We start from the raw sequence: 20316 nt of genomic DNA, 5'->3' as shown, positions 1-20316 counted from the left end.
TAACTGTCATTATGATCTTCAATCATTATTTCAGCCCGAAATTAAAGGGCATGGCCTATTATCAATAACCAATCAATTCGGCGGTGTCTTTTTTTTTTCTTTTTTTTTGGAATTTTATTTATTTTTTTATACAGCAGGTTCTCATTAGTTATCCATTTTATACATATTAGTGTATATATGTCAATCCCAATCTCCCAATCAGTGGTGTCTTTTTTAGAGCCATCATACACTAAAAATCTGTCAGACTGGAAAGGACCCACAAACTTTTTCTATCAAGAGAAGAGAAATTTCAAGGTTTAAAAAAATAAACAAACAAACGAAAACCTTAAAAGTTAAATGTAGGCTTCACACAATTACAATACTTTATTAACTTGACTTAGTTTAACCCATCCTTCAATCTCTTTAAGATTTCCCACAAACTTAATTTTATCTTTTCTGCTAACCTAACCTCATCCTGCATACCTAGGACTATTTGAGTGCTTTCTGTCAGTACTCTATAAGCACCAGAGAGAGAGAAAAAAGTCCTTATCTCTCCATATCTATAATTCTTTGATTAACAAACAGATACATTTATCAAGCCATTGAAGCCCCGAAATACTACATACTAAAATTTATTAATGAACTTTTCCTCATATCTGCATGCTCTTAGATTGCCTTCTGTATGGCATGTATGCCTAAGCTAATTATCCCTCTTTGTTCCATTTCACTTGCTCCTGCGTTTTCTCTCCTTAACTCACCATTTTCTTTCACCTTCTATAAAAAGTTCAAACTCTGTCACAACTTCACTGCCCCAGAGTCACCACTCAAATCTTGGCTCATAAGTCCCCACCAATATATCTCACGAGGGCCTAATATATAGTTATGGTTCTCTTATGAAATCAACAGAAGGAAAAGAGCTGCACTCATTATCTTCAGGGCACAATCACCCCAAAATCACATAGGCCTTTTGTAGATTTCTTTAAAAACAACAAAAACATATATTTGCTTATAAAACTGCTTTCACCAGAATGCCCAAAATTTTGCTGCAAAATTTTACCTAAGATGGGAGTGTAGTTATTTTCTTAATAAAATTAGTGTTATCCTCTCAGGGGTTTTTAAAATTATTCAACTGCAGTGTACTCAAGTTCAAATGATTATCACAATTTTAAAATAAGATATTAAAACTTACCTAAATAAAAACTGCCTATTCAGATTGGAAACATCTATAGTGTCCATGTCTATAACATGAATCTGTCTAAAGCCAGACAAGGCCTGTGGGAATAAAAAAAATCCAATTAAGCAGAAGTTTCCTCACATCTGAAATTTTAAAATTTCTTTTCAATGGTCTTAAATCTACAAATTCTCAATAATAAATTCTGCACAATCGTTTTCAATGGTTAAAGAGTCTTACAAGATATATAAAATTCAGGGTTCTTGTAAAGGTCAAAAAAGTGTAACTACTCAGTTTTAAATAGTCCATATCCAAAAGACAATAACTCAAAATTTCTGTAGTTGTTTCATAATCCCCTAAACACGTCTGTAAAGTTTGTTGCTTTCCTGCTGCTGCTAGATATTTTAATCTTACTAGTCTTACTACTTAACTGTATTTGCTATTCTTTTTCAGAATATTGTTGAAAGTAATTCCTACAAGTTTTATCTTAGTTTACATAAGCATGCCGCCATTCAGAAATAACTATAAAATTATATTATAAACACACACACACATATGTATACACACTGCACATGTAAAAGAAATATCTTAAAAGTAGTCAAGAGCAAACAATCGAACAGCTAGAGAAAAGCAACAAACTCTTGTGTTTCAGTGATAATGCCACATATTTTAACAGTACAACCACTGTTCAAATTTACCAGCAGAAGCAAAAGATTAAAAAAAAATAGATCTCAGTAATCAATTATGCTTTTCTGGTCTTGGTCAGTTTACTTATGTAATCAAATTGAATCACTTGGCAATAATTTCCCCATTTTTCTGCCCCTCTTTATAGCAAGAAACTCTCAAAAGAGTTGTCCATACTTTCTTTCTCAAAGTCCTCTCTTGCACTTGCTGTAAACAAGCTTTCACTCCCATCACTCCACCGAAAACCACACTTGTCATGTCATCAGTGACCTCCACGTTGCCACCTCCAATGACCAGCTCTCAGTCTCTCTGACATGACCCATTTCAAGTGTTTGGCAGGATGTGGATCAATTCCCCTCCTGAAAACACGTTCTTCACCTGGTCACCCCACTCATGAGAATATTGGTTTCCCATTCACCACACTCATGAGTTTTACTCCTAATTTACTGGCCAGCATTTGGAGCACCCTTGCGCTTATTAGTTCTGGTGATTTCAGACAATCTCGTAAGATAAAGCATCATCTAACAGGTATCTCAAACTTTACAGTTTCCAAAGCCAATCATTCTTGCTCACCAGAACCAGCAAATCTGTTTTTTGCCTAGCCCCCCTCACTTCAGTGAATGCCAACTCCATCTTTCCAGTTGCTCAGGGCAAAAACCTTATCATGTCATCCTTGACTCCTCTCCTTCTCTTACGTCCCACACGAATCCATCAGCAAATCCTGCTGACTCCATCTTCAAAACATATCCATAACCCGACCACCTCTCACCACCTGCAGTACTACCATCCTGCTCCAAGTCACTCTCACCTCTTTCCTAGATGACTGCACCTTCTAACCAGCCTCTCAGCTTCCTTCTCTGTTCTCAACACATCAGCCAAAGTGATCCAAGTTAAAGTCAGACCGAGTCAACTCATCGGCTTAAATCTCTCCAATGACTTCCTGACTCAGAGTAAAAGGTAAACTTCTTACAGTAGCACCTCAAGCCTTTTGGGATACTCACTCCAAGCCCCTCCCATTATCTCTGATATCCTCCTTGAAAATGCCCCTCCTTCCTCACTTCTGCTTTAGCTATAATGACCTCCTTGCCCTCCTGGAACATAAACAGTTATGCCCCCACTTCACAGCTTTTGCACCTGATATCCCCTCTGCCTAGAATGTTCTTGCTCACCTTTTTGCTCAAATAGCACCTTTTTGTGAACGCCTTCCCTTCCCGCCAGGCTATATATTGATATCTTCCATCCTTCCTTTCTCCATAGCATTTATTACCATCCAACATATTACATAGTTTACTGGTCTTTTCCCTTCCATTAAAACATAAGCCCCACAAATACAAACACCTGTCTTGTTCGATGCTGTAACTTTAGCAACTAAAACAGTAGCTGGTATACAGAGAAAGAGGCTGAATGAATATTTGCGCAATCAATAATATTAATGTCATACCCTTTTTTTTAGAATGAGCCTTTGGGGGCTTACAATCAATTGAAAAAACATGTATGTGTATCTCTTCTGTACTTACGTGTGAAACAAGGAAAATAACAAGTGGTAAAACTGAAAACGCTTAGTTTTCTTCTTTTTTTGAGTAAGAGGTTACTACAATGCAATAAATAACAAGGCCACTCCTAAAGTTGCTGGATGACTACTCCTCAGATCTAATCTCCAATTACTTTACATTTAAAACTGGTATCTATCACATTTGCAAATAACAGCTTTGGAAGAAGTTAACTATTTAGGGGATTTGTGCATACAAAACCACTGCCCATCCTCCATAAATCCTTTGGTTCTCATGCTGCAAGGGTATTTATGTCTGATAAGGTACTGTCATTTTGGCACCCTATCACAAAGCATATCATACATGCTGCTGTTTATTTTGTGAGAGACTTGTCTTCCCAATGATATTTCAAATTAAGGACACCGATCATGATGGCTTACAATGCCCACAGAACCCAGCATAGCTGACTACCATGAAGCGTATTAAGTTTTTGCAGTCTCACTAGGAGTGATGTTAGTGTTTCCTAGCAAAATTAATGTGGCTGTTTATATTTAAACTTTGGTCCCAAGGCTGACTTTTTAGGTCCTTCATCTGGCTGTTACCTGCTTCATTTTCTAAGAAGCCTACTCTAGCATTTCCACTTTCCCACATACTAATCATAAGGCTGGCATACAACAGCTGCACATCAATTCTTCCCTTATCCATTTCTGTTAAATAAACTGATAAAGTCTTGTAAAGAGTTACTACTGTAGTTATCAGAAGTCAATGAAACGGACTTCCCTGGTGGCGCAGTGGTTAAGAATCCGCCTGCCAAGGCAGGGGACAGGGGTTCGAGCTCTGGTCCGGGAAGATCCCACATGCCGCAGAGCAACTAAGCCCGGGTGCCACAACTACTGAGCCTGCATTCTACAGCCCGCAAGCCACAACTACTGAGCCCGTGCACCACAACTACTAAATCCCGCATGCCTAGAGCCTGTGCTCTGCAACAAGAGAAGCCACTACTATGAGAAGCCCGCACACCGCAACGAAGAGTAGCCCCCGTTCGCTGCAACTAGAGAAAGCCCGCACACAGTAACGGAGACCCAATGCTGCCAAAAATAAATAACAAATTAATTAATAAAAAAAAGTCACTGAAACTAATTAAGTCATAAAGTATGTATTTCCAACCAGTATACAGAAACAGCTTCACTAAATAGTACCCTCTCTTAAGATAACAGTCATTTAAAACAGATTGACCAAAAAATAAGAAAAAGGTTTAGCTCCCCCAAATTTTATGGGTATACTACCATATGGTCTTAAAAAAATTACTATATGATTAGATAATGTAATGACCTAATGGTTCAGTGAAACACCTGACTAAGAACTGATGGCCTGGATTGGATTCCAGGTACATCACCAAAATCCAGAAAAAACTTGTCATTTAACATCCCTGAACCTGTGTCTCCCTCTATATAAAATGAGACAGTGTCCTATCCACCTAAGTGGGTTATTTTGAGGGACAAAAGAAATAATAAATTCTTTGAAATTACATGTTAAATATGAGTTACCAGTTTTGTTATTTACTTCACTGAATTAATGAGCTCTCTGCAAGAGGAAGCACAAAGATTTGTTGGATAAAAAGCAGAGAAGAAAAGAGAAGTAAGAATTTCTATTAACAACTTTATAGCCGAGGACTTTAGAGCTTAAAAAGTTAAATTACATCATCGTTTTAATTACTATCTGGAATTTGACCTGCTAAACTTATCTAACAAAAGCTCAGGAGAAATGGTTAACAATCATAACAAAGAAATGACAGAAAAGGAAAAAGTTTTAATTATCATAAAGAAAAAACTTCATATTATATAGTTATATTACCAGATTTTTCAGGAGCTCACATCCTAAGCCGCCAGCTCCAATGACTAGAACTTTACACGTATCTAACAAAAACTGGAGAGACTGTAAAGAACGAAAAGGCATATTAAAATCTAGTTGATAAAAACCGTAAGTACCATCAATAAAGCAACAAACCATAAAATAGCTTCTGAGGTTTCCATGAAAAATGCAACTGACGATAAAGAACAGCCTCTGTAGTTAGTAAATTATATTAAACTTATGAACAAGGTAGAACCAGAAATTCTATAACCCTAACAATTTCAGAGAGCTCCAACTTTAGTGTTTTTAAATTGACTTTTATTGTATGAAATTAAACGGTATTTCTAACAAGAAAAACCATGCCTAGTTAAGAGTTGTCTTTTTTTTTTTTTAACTTGGAAAGGGATGGAAAGCATCAAACTCAATTATTTAACTGACTTCTTAAAAATAGAAAAGGGTAAAAATTTTAAGAAGTGAAGATCAAGCACTGCACAAGGTGTTTAGAGGTCTTTAAAAAAAAAAAAGGCAAGAACAATAATAGCTGCTTTTGAATACAGTCGGTTAAACTTACAAAACATAAGATGACAGGAAGAAAAACCAGACAAAGCTCTTAGAATATTGCCTATCAGCACAAACAACCACTTAACAGAAGTATCTTAAATTATTAGGCCAAAAAAAAATATTCAGAAGCACAAGAAAATATGCTGGATTATCCAAAGAAATGGAGAATACTGTCAATTCTGTCCAAGATTCAAGGAAAGAAGAGTTATTCAGATAAGACACTGAGTCAAACCCAACAGTCTGAACCTTAATTTTAGGAGCAGCACATTACTTCTACTTCAAAACATCTCTTCATCAACACAAAAGGACATAAAAATTTACTGTAAAGGAATATTTCCTACCTTGTAATAAAAAACAAGTTGTTTCTAACTAACATTTGCTTTAAGTCAGACACTACCAGTTCCAAATTCTATTCCTCTATTATACAGAAGTCACATATTTTTTATACTTTTTAACATGCAATTAATTATATTCAATTCTAAGCAAAGATGCTCGTTTCAAATAAACTTCAAAATTTAAACAAGCACATCTATATTCCTGTGAAAATTAAATTTCTCCTAGCACGGCTAAAAAGGTGTGTCTCAAAAGTAATTTTAAACTGGAATTTTAAGTGAAGTATAACTTAGAATTTAAAATGAGGTTATGAAGTCATTTTACTCTTGAAATTTTTCAACATATTACATGAGAAATGTGAAAACAACTCAAATATTAGTCATTCAAATAACATCAGTTGCAAATATTCCATTTAGTATTTCAAGATAACTTACACAATTTTATTAGTATTTTTATTATAAGAGTAAATTAAAAAGGAAGCATTTTATTGTTTTTGAAACATATATCTATTAGAGGAGTTATTTAAAAATAAACGTTTCTCACTTCAGTGCTCGGTTCGAAATCAGGGTGTGTGAAGGGTCCAGATCGCTCGAGGAACTTCTTTACATGGTTCCAGCGACCTTCCCAGTCTCCAGTGTCCCCACACCCACCATCAACAGCCATTCTGCACAGAACACAGTAAATTCAGCTGCAAAGATCAGTATGAAAAAGCCACACCTACAACTATTATGGTTTCCCCAAATGAAAAGGTAACCACACCAGACCTGCTCAAATAAAAAGGGTAATATTCCAGGTGGTTATGCTTATGCTTTTAATGTCTTTTCTTACTATTATACAGTTTATTTAAAGGTAAGAACTGCACATGTTTGAGGAAATAAGTCAGTCGACATGTTTCTGGGTTCCTAAAACAACCGAAGATCAAACTTGGGATACTGGTCAATCGGTGAGAAATGGGCTTTCTAAACATTTGGAATTTACTAAAGATCACTGCAAACTGCCCAATCTGTTCTGTGAACACACTTGGAACAGGAAATATAAGCTACAAGGAAAAACAAAATCCAAAAAAACCCTCCACTTCCAGAATCCTAATGCTTGACATCTAACACAATTCATGTGTCCTTTCCAAATTTGAAAGGTGAGACTTGAAGATTATTTTTCAGGGAGGAACTTTAACACATTTTTCTCTGAGAGGTCCTCATTTTCAAAAAAGAATCTCTTAGGACTATGAAGTGGTTTCTATTGCCACTAAACACAAAGAATGTTTTAGGTTATAATTATGCCACAGATAGGCATTACCATCTAAAAATCTTTTAGAACATACAATTGAGTAACGAGGGACTCCTCTAACAAAATACATGTATTTTCTAATCATTGCAAGATCATGTTTCGTTGTGATTATTTTTAATTTTCAAATTTCCTATAATCTCACAATTTCTACCTTCAAACATATTAGTATATCCTATTTTTACAAAAGGGACCAAGTATTGCCTAGCAATAAAGACCATAGGTTTTGATGTCACAGCTGGGTTTGGTTCCACAATTAATAGCATTGTGACCTTGAGCAGATTACTTAACAGTCATAAACCTCATCTGTAGCTTGTCTGTACCTACTTCTTAAGGTCAGAATGAGGATAAAGAGATAATCCACATAGACGCCTTAGTACAATACTTGGTATATAGTAAATATTCAAATTGAGGCTGTCATTTTAAAGTGGAAAGGAAATGAAAGGTGGAAAGAAATGTGAAACTAAACTTGTTCCAAGTCCTCTTGCAATTGAAATTCAACTTTCTGAGGAAGATACCTAAAGACTCTAAGGCCCTGCTACTGGGAATTGGCCCAGAAATTAATACTAACTCACCACGCCCACTGCAAGAGTACTTTCTTCCCCTCCCATGTAAGGAGGAAGAAAAAATATGTGGTGTTGCCCAGGGTGGAAAACACTTCTTTTAAACCTGTCTCACCTGCACAAAATTAAGCATCTGATATGAAATAAGGTGTGTAATTAACGGAGAAAATAAGCTCTTTGGAGTCAACACTCCCCTTCAAGAGCCAATGATTTTGCACAAATGATTGAAGTGCTTGGTACAATACCTGACATAAAGTTCTCATAAAAAGTTTGCAATTAATACTATTGCCTCAGTGTTTACGAAAGGCCCAAAACGGCCTAGTGTCCGTTTCATGTGTTTTAGTAAGATTCCCTTCTCACAAGGTCACGGCTCTGACAATTTGGGATGGAGGAAGAGGGGGGCGCAAGGGTCCTTCCGCAAGACCTTTAAGTCAAGCACCCCGGCGGGCCGGCGCGGGATCTGTGCGCGCTACTCGGGCCTGGCGCCCGCCCGAGACAGACACCAGGAGGGCCCGCCGGGCCCTTGGGGCTGCGGGCGGGGGTCGGGGGATGAGGCGGCGCAGCCTGCGCTCCGGGTGCCCCCCTCCCAGCCCCCCGGGCCCGCTGCGGCTGGTCCCCTAGGCCTGGGGTGGGGGGAGGCGGGGGTCCCCGGAGAGGGCCCCGGCCTCCCGGCAGCACTAACTTCTCAGCCAGCAGCTCCTCTATTCTCCTTCTTTTCTTCTCCCTAAAAGAAAGAGAGAATAAAAGAAGGGTCAGCATCACGCTACACACTGGGCGCCGCGAGGGGATGAGGGGCGAGGGGACGGGGCGGAGGGTGGGGGGGACCCCGGGTGGAGGCGACGACCGCCCACCGCCGCGCTCTCTCACAACCCAGCCCGGCCCGGGGCGCCTGCAGAGGCCGGGTACTTACGGCTCCTCGCCATCCGCCATATTGTTCTCCGCCTCTTCCCAGGAACCCCCACGGCGGGAGGAGCGAAGGGGCGGGGCGAGGCCGGGAGGGAGAAGGCAGGGCCGGCAAAGGAGGCGGGGGCCGGCGAAGGGGGCGGGGCCGGCGAAGGGGCGGGGACTACAAAGGGGCGGGGAAGGAGGGGAGGAAGCAGGGCTAGTGGGGCTGCCTGTGCCAGGCTCCCGTGGCTTCAAACACTTCTTTGTAATTAAAATCTTGATTAGATACACTTAATTAGAGAAAACTAGTGTATAATGTTATGCTGTGTGAGAATACAGACGTAATACATTATTTGTTTATACAATTTATGTATATGCAAAGCATATCATCACCTAAAGATAAATGGTGATAGAATTTTGGAATACTTTCTTCCACAGTCAGAGATAGATACGTAGATATGTAGGTAGATAGATAGGTGTGCGTGTGTGTGTGTGTGTGTGTGTGTCTGTGTGTGTTTGTGTGTGTGTGTGTGTGTGTGTGTGTCCCCGCGCGTGCATGCGTGTGCTTGTTTGGATGGCTGGATACAGAAAAACAACCATGTTCAAAAATACTTGTGTGCGGTCTTCCCTGGTGGCGCAGTGGTTGAGAGTCCGCCTGCCGATGCAGGGGACATGGGTTCGTGCACCGGTCCGGGAAGATCCCACATGCCGCGGAGCGGCTGGGCCCGTGAGCCGTGGCCGGTGAGCCTGCGCTCCGCAACGGGAAAGGCCAGAACAGTGAGAGGCCCGCGTACAAAAAACAAAAAAAAACAAAAAAACTTGTGTGCATATATATATATATATATATATATATCCTTTCTTGGAGTCGGACAAGAATGAGATTTAGAGTCAGAAGAAACAGTTTAAATCCTTAACTCTCCACTGATTAACTTTGAGACCTTGGGCACTTCTGTCTTCATTTGTAAACTGGGGATGATAATGTTTACCTTGTAAGACTGGAATTAAATGAAATCCATAGTGTTTTCAAAATATAAACCCTGATCAGCCACATCAGCGTCATTAGAGAACTTGTTACAAATGCAAATTTTCAGACCTCACCCCCAACCTTCTACTAAGCTTTGGATGGTTCTGTGCAAAATAAAGCTTCAGAACCACTGAAGTGGAATGAACGCATAAAGCCTGATAGGCACTCAGTAAATGTAGCTGCTATTAATAAATTATTATATTTAATCTCCTCTTTGTCCTTTATTATCCCCCAATAAGGTTTAAGTCAATAGTGTTCATTGAGCTGAAAGTCAGTGCCAGGCAGTAAACGGGAGGAACAGAGTTCACAGTCTACAGTACTTAACAGGAAACACCAGCCTCTCTCCAGGTCACATGTCTCAACATCAACTAAGAAACCTCTTTTTTTGCCTAGGCTCCTCCGCAGATGGAAACTACTAAGGTTCTTTTTCAAAACAGGCTCATGGGGCTTCCCTGGTGGCGCAGCAGTTAAGAATCCACCTGCCAACGCAGGGGACACGGGTTCGAGCCCTGGTCCGGGAAGATCCCACATGCTGCAGAGCAGCTAGGCCCGGGGGCTACAACTACTGAGCCTGTGCTCTAGAGCCCGCAAGCCACAGCTACTGGGCCCCCGTGCCACAACTACTGAAGCCTGCACACCTGGAGTCCGTGCTCCACAACAAGAGAAGCCACTGCAACAAGAAGCCCATCAACACAACTAGAGAAAGCCCACACACAGCAACGAAGACCCAACACAGCCAAAAATAAATAAATAAAATAAATTAAAAAAAAAAAAGAAAACAGGCTCATGAGTGCTGGGTGCCCAGCAATGCTACTTTTAGGAGACCTTTCCATTTGCAGCAGTGAGCATCACAACCCGCTCAAATGGTAAAAACCAAAGGGTGCCTTGGAGATCACGTGGTCCAAACCCACATACTTCGTGAGGAGGAAGCTGAGGCCCGCCGTGCACAGAAAGGGGCTGGCCCAGGAAGAGGTCTGCAAAGGCATCTGGCCCTGCTTGTGCCTTGGGACTAACACCCTGACTCACTGTGGTGGTATTTTGATAGATGACACCAGGCACTCCCACTGGCTCAGAGTGACAGATAAGAAATAGCCACCTGTCCTTGCCACTAAGGACAGTAACAGAGACATGCAAGCAAAACCTTGCAGCAGACTTCATTTTAAATGGACTATAGCACAGACTGTTAGATTATCCACTATGGTTTATATACAGACAGATAAATATCCTGGGTGGTCCTATTCAGAAGCACAGATTTGGACAGAAGAGCCCCAGAAAGGCTCTATGTTGAATCCAATCCCCCTGAATGAACGATGGCAAAGAGCTCTGACTAAAAGCATTTCAAACAGAGCCTGAAATAAAGTAAGGATTCCACATGTGTTCATTTTTATTTTAAATAATTTTCCGATAAAGGTAGAAATGTGGAGTGGAAAAAAAAAAGTCATAGTTAAACCAGAGAGAGAAGGATGGTTAATATTTTAGGAGCAAGGAAGAAAGGGATCATGCTCTATACAGCTATATCCAGATTTTTTTCATTTCTTTGTTTTTAAACCTCTTTGGAGGTTTAAACAAATAAATTAAAAAACACTGAACAAATGTTTACTGGATACCATTTGCCTACAAACAGTGAGTAATGCTATTATTACTAACACACACTTGACAACTTATGGTCATGCGGTCCTGAGCAATTGGAAGGTAAAAGTTCTTGGTCACAGCTCCTAATGGGGTCCTACTGGGGCTCCCACACTGGTCTGGACCAAGATCGTTTACTCAGCTTGCCCACAGCACAGCTTCTTGAAATTCTTAAGCCCCAAGGAATTCTTCACCACCCTCTGACTTCCTGTAACTAAGCACCAAGTCCTGGCACACCTCTATCTAGTACTCCTCTCACTGTCTTGTACTTAAGTTTAGGTTTCCACTGCATTGCAAGATCCTTGAAGGCACAAGAAGACTGCATTCTTTTCACCTTTTTCACCTGGAAAGGACTCAAAATATCTGTTGGCGTCCTAGTGAAATTTTTCAACATTTTGTTTTGCTATCAAGTCTATCCGGATACAACCATAGCAATAAAATTGCAACTAGATAGAGAAAGGTCAGTGAATGTTCACTATAGCAGCGTAGAAAACAACTCAGGTTAAAGCAGTGTTAATACCATACAGATGAATCAAGTCCTGTATTATGATTAATAACAGTAACAGTAGTATCTAACAAAGTGCAATTACTATACTCTAAACACTTCCCATCCAGTATTTTATTTCTCTTCACCTGTATGGCAGACGTTCCTATTACACCCACTTTACACATGAAGAAACTGAGGCTGGAGGAGATTAATTTCTCCAAAGTCATTCACCAGCAACGAGGGAGCTAGGACTCTAATTTTGCTCTCTCTGACTTTAAACCTTCCTGTTTTTCCAGAATCAAGAAAATGTGAGAGCTCAGGAACATTTTCACATTTTAAACTTTATTTAAAAAGCGTCATCTAGTCGTCACGGACCACTGAGCGAGCAAAGCTTCATCTGTATTTATAGCCGCTCCCCATCGCTCACATTATCGTCTGAGCTCCGCCTCCTGTCAGCATTATGGTGAGTTGTATAATTATTTCATTACATATTACAATGTAATAATAATAGAAATAAAGTGCACAATAAATGTAATGCGATTGAATCATCCCGAAACCATCCGCCCACTCCATCATGGAAAAATTGTCTCCCACAAAACCAGTCCTTGGTGCCAAAAGGGTTGGGGACTGCTGATCTAGGCTATATCTTAGCGATTGGATTCAATCACCAAACTTTCCTGAACACCAGTGGCCGAAGTAATTTCTTAGAGTCACTGAAATTTTCTTAACTGTCTTCTGAATCATCAAGGGAAATCAAATTGTCTTCTAGACTTTGCATTACGTATATTTTATGGCTTTCCAATTTTTTGAAAATTGGTAATCTGAGGAAAGTGAATTCAGTTTTTAAAAACAGCACCACTTGAAGGTTTAAAGACTTCGTTACCTTACATGCTAGCATCTTAGAAATCTGCCTACCACACAATTAACCAAAATATTTTATTCTTATGCATCTTGATAAAAGGAGGTTTACTTTATCAACCAGCCCCTTAACTGAAAAAAAGATGACTCTTCAGAACCCCTAGAGGAAATTTACAACTAATACATCTCTTGGCAGTTCTTTGGGCTGAGATACAAAGCTATCACATAGATATTAAGATACTGTGCTCCCTTAGAGATGTTCACAGATATTAGGATAAAACTAAGAAAGCAGGACTTCCCTGGTGGTGCAGTGGTTAAGAATCCGCCTGCCATTGCAGGGGACACGGGTTCAATCCCTGGTCTGGGAGGATCCCACATGCCGCAGAGCAACTAAGCCCGTGCGCCACAACTACTGAGCCTGCGCTCTAGAGCCAGCTAGCCACAACTACTGAGCCCACGGGCCACAACTACTGAAGCCCGCGCGACTAGAACCCGTGCTCCGCAACGAGACAAGCCACCGCAATGAGAAGCCCGTGCACCGCATCGAATAGTAGCCCCAGCTTGCTGCAACTGGAGAAAGCTCGTGTGCAGCAACGAAGACGGAATGCAGCCAAAAAAAAGAAAAAAGAAAAAAGAAAGAAAGAAAAAAACTAAGAAAGCTTTTTCTGGAGTCGAATCCACGTTTCTGCCCAGAAAATACTGAGTGCAGAACAATTAGTTCACTGAAGATCATTGTTTAGTTTCAAACGTAAACAACATGCTCAGCTCAGGGCTGAAGTGACCAGAGTGCCCACTTCATCAGACCAGCACAGTAGTTGTATAATTTTGCCCCCACAGAACAGAGATAAGAGAACAAAGAAGAAAAATGAAAGAACAAACCAGCCCTTCCGTTCTACACGTCCTTTTTCCCATTTTGCCAGTCTGATTTCACTCATAGTGACTCATGGTGAAACAGAGAAACATGTGAATTGCATTCGGATGTGCAAAGGTTAGTAACTACTTAATTTTCAAAACCAGCTCATCCTCCAGAAACACTATAGATGCCTTCCACTCCATTTCACTTAGATCGACTTCTGAACAGCTGCAAAAACTGTCCTTAAAGTCCAGACGACATTCATAGATTAGACCCTCAAAAGGGGTATTTTAAAGCAGGCTGTATTCGGACTGCCCGGGAAGGCATTGCCACTTCTCTTCAGACAGGGGACTTCTGCCGATTTCTTTCTGTCATTTCATCTTTGTTTTGCACTCTGCTCCTCGCTCTGTTGCGGGCCCCCAGTTTTCCTGTAACCAACCACTTAGAACCAATCAAGAAGTAAAGAAGAGAAGAAACGCCCGCCCGCTCCCAATTTCCTTTGTTTCTCTGGTCGCCAACCGCAGAGCCGACCGAGCCAGAGCCGCTGTCATCTTTAACCCAGCTCAGCTGATCGGTTGCCGCCGCCGCCGCCGCCAGATTCCAGAAGCAAAGAACAAGAAGCTGGGAAGCGAGACATGGACGTGAATATCGCTCCGCTCCGTGCCTGGGACGATTTCTTCCCAGGCTCTGACCGCTTCGCCCGGCCGGACTTCAGGGACATTTCCAAATGGAACAACCGCGTGGTGAGCAACCTGCTCTATTATCAGACCAACTACCTGGTGGTGGCTGCCATGATGATTTCCGTTGTGGGGTAAGTGGGGTCCCCCAGCCGGGCACTGATCGGGGACAGTACCGAGTGGGCTCTTGGTGCAAGATCCCGGGATGCGTAAACGCTCTCCAAGACCAGCTCCTGTCCTGATAACTGCAAGCGGCCAAACCAGTGGAAACTTGTTCGCAGGGCGAGGCCGCAGCAATCTGGGGGTCCTTTTTTTTTTTTTTCCGCGCCTCGGGCTGAAGAGCGATGGGGGGTCCTGGGGTGAGGAAATGTTGCCAACCTCAGGCAAGAAAAAAATGACTTCTTTCCCGTTGTGCCCCAATTACGCTTTTGCTGGGGGTGATATTTGTAGCGCCCCAGTCTCTTAAAAATAAGAAGAAAGAGGAAAGTGGTGTAACCTTATGCTGGGGCTGGCTGGGGCGGACGCCGCCCTGAAAGGCTTGGGGCGCCAGGGTGTGGATCCGGACTCTGCCTTCTGAGGTGTTAGTGTAGAAGGGGCATCAGAGAGGCGACTCTCTTTATAGGTTTCTCTGCCTAATGCCTGCCACACTGTACGGGAAAGCTGAGCTTGGGAGCAAAAGGGTGGGTGTAGCCTGGTGGCGCATCTCCCAGTGTGGGGTGAAGTCTGCCATGACTTTAGAAACGGTGTCCTTTTGCTCTTTTTTCTTCCAGGAGTTGCCAGGCATGGTCACTTTATCTTCACACCCGATCTTAAAATTGTGTCCTCTGTTATATGCGATTTCACACAACACCTGTTCTTCTAGAAACCACTTTTTCTTGTAGTTCATCCTTTAAGAAATGCTTCACTCGGGGCTTCCCTGGTGGCGCAGTGGTTGAGAGTCCACCTGCTCATGCAGGGGACACGGGTTCGTGCCCCAGTCCGGGAGGATCCCACGTCCCGCGGAGCGGCTGGGCCCGTGAGCCATGGCCGCTGAGCCTGTGCGTCCGGAGCCTGTGCTCCACGGCGGGAGAGGCCACAACAGTGAGAGACCCGCCTACCGCAAAAAAAAAAAAAAAAAAAAAAAGGAAAGAAAGAAAAGAAATGCTTCACTCACTTTTGCGAGATGGGTGGTGATTTTCTAGATCTTGCTGATCCCATGCATCTTTAAAGAAAAAAGCACCCTCAGACTTTATAAAGAAACCCACTTGCCATCAAAGAAATGTATGGCATTTCTATTTGAAAGCAAACACAGAGGGAAAAAGCAAGCTGGCCTGGGAGAAAGGAAAAATCTAAACTTGTAAGGTGTGGGAAAGGGCAAATAGGGTGGTTTCTGTAGTTGGTTTGCTGTTCTTTGGCATATTTATTGAGTCATTTCTCTGTGCCAAGCTTGGGCACACCAAGATCAATCACACATGAATCCTGACCAAAGGGCGCGTGACAGTTGTTGAGAAGATGTAGGACCAAATACCCAGCACAGGGGGGAGAGGGAGAGTTCTCAGTTTCTGGGTGTGGTTCAGAATATTTGCCCCCATGCAGAAGTGGACTCTCATTTGTGAGACTTGAATAGACAATTACACAGATCCTCATGATGTGTTGCTTAAGGAATTTCCAACTCAGAATGGCTTGGTGTGTGGACAGCATGGGCTCTGAACCGACTCTGAATTATAGGGCAGCCAAGTTAAAATTAGTTGGAGTCGAACAGGCCTGGAGCAGCTGCCTTCTGAACCTTCCCCTAGCTTTATGCTTAAGGTTTATTTCTCTGAACAATAAAAAAATTTCTTTAAAACAAAATCACTGGTAAATTGGATTGCCTCTGTTGTTTTGCTTTCTTTTTCTTTTCTTTTTCTTTGTAAAGGCATCTTACCTGGTCGTCTAGCTATGGGGTCTTTTCTTTTTTTTTTTTTTTGAGGTCCACTCCCCCAAAGCTAGATATAGGGCAAGATCTGACACAGACCAATCAAATATACAGAAAAAAAAAAAAGCAAAAACCTTGCTTTTCAAAAAGATGTACTGCCCAGATCAGACACAAGCTCCCGCAGCCTTGCTACCTTGATGGAATTCATTTTTCACTATGAATGCCAGGGGTGGGCCCCCTGACTAAATATAGCTCCTTCATTGTGGGGTCTTAGCCTACTAACTCAGGCAGTTTGGGGTGTTGGCCCTTCCTATTTCCCTTTTCAAATAGGAGATGGGGATTGGCAAATTTTTGAAAGTGAAAGTGAAAAATAGCCATTTCTTTTTTAAAAAATGCCTTTATTGGAGTATAATTGCTTTACAATGCTGTGTTAGTTTCTGCTGTATAACAAAGTGAATCAGCTATACATATACAGATATCCCCATATCCCCTCCCTCTTGCGTCTCCCTCCCACCCTCCCTATCCCACCCACCGTTTCATTTTTTAATTAATCTTATCTTTAAAAACTTACAAAAGATACAGGCTAGTAAGTTGTCTTGAAAATTGTGTGCCAAGTGTGGGATTCCCTCTGTACCCCAGTAAAACCTGGTGTGACATCTTCAACTGTTTCCTATACATCTACAAATGCACAGTCTGTAGTTCTTTCCAGATTGCACTTTTCTTCCTTTATAATTTAATAATAATAAAAGCTAACATTTATTGAGTGCTCTGTGTGCCAGGTACTTTGCTAAGTAATTTAGCAAATTCCCTCATACAACCCAATGAGATGAGATATTATTATTGCATTATTATTATTGTTATTATTAGACCTGAGGCTCTGAAAGTTTAAATGAACTGCTCAAAGTCACAACCCCAGACTCTTAACTACTATGCCATCTTCCAATGAGTCATGAGGTTTGGAATTGTAGTATCTTAAAGCTGGAAGAAACCAAATGTCTTCAGGGTCAGGGAGGCTTAGTTGATGCCAGAACGTTTCTCATTCTAAAGAGAACTCTCCTGTTTTGGTGATGTCAGTAGATGGGAGGGTCAGAACAGTGCTGGAGGCTGTTTGACTGGATTCTCCACTGGCATCTGATGGTTTCTCATGATATCTTGGTAGAGTGTGCATGAAAATGTGGCCTGGGTGTTTCCCGGGGAAAGGACTGTGTTGGAAGTGTCTTCTTCAATGGTGCCGTCCCCTGCTGGACAGAAGGGACCGCCAGGTCATTGTTGGAGGGCTCTAGCCTCAAGTCTGAAGACTTCTGAGTTGAAAAGTGGCTTGGGTAAGGATAGAGAAAGCCTGCTCATGAAGACTGCCCTTCCAAAACACCCGGAAGGGCTGCCCAGACCAAGATGGAGATTAAGAGGGATTAGGATAGAGATAGATCTGTGCGTGAGGGCCTGATCAGGCAGGGCCTGCTAATCCATGGTTAGAAGTTTGGTCTTCATCCTAAAAGCATGGTTTCCCAGGCATATGACTTCCACTCAGGAGATCTATTCTGCCTCTTAGATTAAGTCTAAGTCTCTTAGCCAATAGTCCTTGTAGGGGACAGTTGCCATATCTTCTGGCTCTTCACAGCGTAGAAAGTAGTGGTTAAGAATTTCAGCACCAGAGCCTGGTTAAGTAAATTTAGAATCCCAACTACCAGTCACTAGCCATGTGACCTTGGGTAGGTCACTTGAACCACCCTTTGCCTCAGATTCCTCATCTGTAAAGTGAGACTAATGATAGTACCTGCATTGTAGGGCTTTTCTGAGGATTATCGGAGTTAATATAGGCAAGTTTCTTAGAACAGTCTCCGGCTCCTACTTTTTGCTTCACGAAATTTATTTTGGAGTTTTCATTATTATTTTTATCATTGTTGGTGTTATCATTGACTTAAGGAGAAACACAGAGAGCATCTGTATCTCAGCAGCTCCATCCACCCAAACACCAGTTCCCAACTTACTCATCTACTCCTGCTTCTCCTACAGGATTTTGCCCCTCACTCCCCACACCTGTGCTCATATCTTGTCTGGTATTTACCCCACAGGCTTTTAATTCGTCTCTTCACTTGTCTTCACTCTGCACTATTGAGTCTTTGAGGCCAGAGACTGTGGGTTTTTAAATTAATTAATTAGTTAATCAGTCAATTCGATTGCACCACCTCTTAGTTGCAGCACGTGGGATCTTTGTTGCGGTATGCGGACTTCTTAGTTGCGGCATGCGTGCAGGATCTAGTTCCCTGACCAGGGATGGAACCCGGGCCCGCTGCATTGGGAGCACAGAGTCTTGCCACTGGACCACCAGGGAGGTCCCTGTGGGTTTTGTTTGTGATTATCTTTTTCTTTTTCTTGTTGTTGTGGTTAGCATTATTTTTATTCCCTGTATCCCCAAGGCCTACAATACAACAGATGTTTAGCTGGCGAATGCAAAGAATAAATAAATGAACATAAGGTTTCAACGTGATCACGGGGGCAACTTTTAACGTACTTAACGGAATAAATTATTTTGAAGCACATAGCAGCATGCCAGCACATAACAGCAACATGCTCCTGGAGTGATTCTAACTGGGTGATTGCTGACAATGCTTACTACATATTGGTTAGGATTACTATGGTGTAAAAATTCAATTTTAAAAAGTTTAGAATTCAGACTCTTTGCTAATTCATATTGCCCTTGCAAATTTGGTGAAATACCCTTCTGTAGTGTTTCTCCCCCTGGGCGCTGCTGACATTGTGGATCGTAGAATTCTTTGTTGTAGGGGACTGTCCCGTGTACTGTAGGATGTTTAGCACCATCTCTGCTCTCTACTATGTGAAGATTGATAAATCAGTTTTTACTTGTTTTATTAGTAAAACATAATTTGGAAAAAAAAAAGTGCCCTCCCCTTCAGTTGTGATCATCGAAAATGTCATTTATTATTTGTAGATTTTTTGATGATGGCCATTCTGACTGGTGTGAGGTGATACCTCATTGTAGTTTTGATTTGCATTTCTCTAATGATTAGTCATGTTGAGCATCCTTTCACGTGTTTGTTGGCAATCTGTATATCTTCTTTGGAGAAATGCCTATTTAGGTCTTCTGCCCATTTTTGGATTGGGTTGTTTGTTTTTTTGATATTGAGCTACATGAGCTGCTTGTAAATTTTGGAGATTAATCCTTTGTCAGTTGCTTCATTTGCAAATATTTTCTCCCATCCTGAGGGTTGTCTTTTTGTCTTGTTTATGGTTTCCTTTGCTGTGCAAAAGCTTTTAAGTTTCATTAGGTCCCATGTGTTTATTTTTGTTTGTATTTCCATTTCTCACAGCAAAAAGGATCTTGCTGTGATTTATGTAGTAGAGTGTTCTGCCTATATTTTCCTCCAAGAGTTTCACAGTGGCGGGCCTTACATTTAGGTCTTTAATCCATTTTCAGTTTATTTTTGTGTATGGTGTTAGGGAGTGTTCTAATTTCATTCTTTTACATGTAACTGTCCAGTTTTCCCGGCACCACTTATAGAAGAGGCTGTCTTTTCTCCATTGTATATTCTTGCCTCTTTTATCAAAAATAAGGTGACCATATGTGCGTGGGTTTATCTCTAGGCTTTCTATCCTGTTCCACTGATCTATATTTCTGTTTTTGTGCCAGTAACATACTGTCTTGATTCCTGTAGTCAGTATAGTCTGAAGTAGTATAGTAATATAGTCTGAAGTCTGGGAGCCTGATTCCTCCAGCTTTTCTTTCTCAAGATTGCTTTGGCTATTTGGGGTCTTTTGTGTTTCCATACAAATTGTGAAATTTTTTGTTCTAATTCTGTGAAAAATGCCATTGGTAGTTTAATAGGGATGGCCTTGAATCTGTCGATTGCTTTGGGTAGTATAGTCATTTTCACAATTTTGATTCTTCCAATCCAAGAACCTGGTAGATCTCTCCGTCTGTTTGTATCATCTTTAATTCCGTTCATCAGTGTCTTATAGTTTTCTGCATACAGGTCTTTTGTCTCCTTAGGTAGGTTTATTCCTAGGTATTTTATTCTTTTTGTTGCAGTGGTAAATGGGAGTGTTTCCTTGATTTCTCTTTCAGATTTTTCAG

At 41.3% G+C, this 20316-nt stretch overlaps 2 protein-coding genes across 6 annotated transcripts in view; one reads left to right on the top strand and one right to left on the bottom strand.

Annotated features, from left to right (window-relative positions):
* The window catches only part of UBA3 (ubiquitin like modifier activating enzyme 3), a 30777-nt gene extending 16964 nt beyond the window's left edge, over positions 1-13813 (bottom strand). For 2 of the 5 annotated variants that reach the window (XM_024124157.3, XM_055079937.1), the window contains exons 1-5: positions 8827-8884; positions 8599-8640; positions 6613-6733; positions 5179-5259; positions 1169-1251 (exon numbers count right to left, since the gene is read on the bottom strand). In XM_024124157.3, the coding sequence (XP_023979925.1) occupies positions 1169-1251; positions 5179-5259; positions 6613-6733; positions 8599-8640; positions 8827-8846 (347 nt within the window). In that variant the 5' untranslated portion in view covers positions 8847-8884. Of the gene's footprint in view, positions 1-1168; positions 1252-5178; positions 5260-6612; positions 6734-8598; positions 8641-8826; positions 8885-13678 lie in introns of those variants that run through there. The other 3 variants (XM_024124159.3, XM_055079938.1, XM_024124160.2) reach the window with 2 other exon arrangements.
* Positions 13814-14016: 203 nt separating this feature from the next.
* Positions 14017-20316, top strand: part of ARL6IP5 (ARF like GTPase 6 interacting protein 5) — a 24740-nt gene continuing 18440 nt past the window's right edge. Inside the window, exon 1 of the mRNA XM_007105919.4 lies at positions 14017-14463. Within this exon, the coding sequence (XP_007105981.1) occupies positions 14288-14463 (176 nt within the window). The 5' untranslated portion in view covers positions 14017-14287. The remainder of the gene's footprint in view (positions 14464-20316) is intronic.

The sequence above is a fragment of the Physeter macrocephalus genome, chromosome 18 (assembly GCF_002837175.3).
Source record: "Physeter macrocephalus isolate SW-GA chromosome 18, ASM283717v5, whole genome shotgun sequence".
NCBI classification, from domain to species: domain Eukaryota; kingdom Metazoa; phylum Chordata; class Mammalia; order Artiodactyla; family Physeteridae; genus Physeter; species Physeter macrocephalus.
This window is presented reverse-complemented; position numbering and strand designations above follow the sequence as displayed.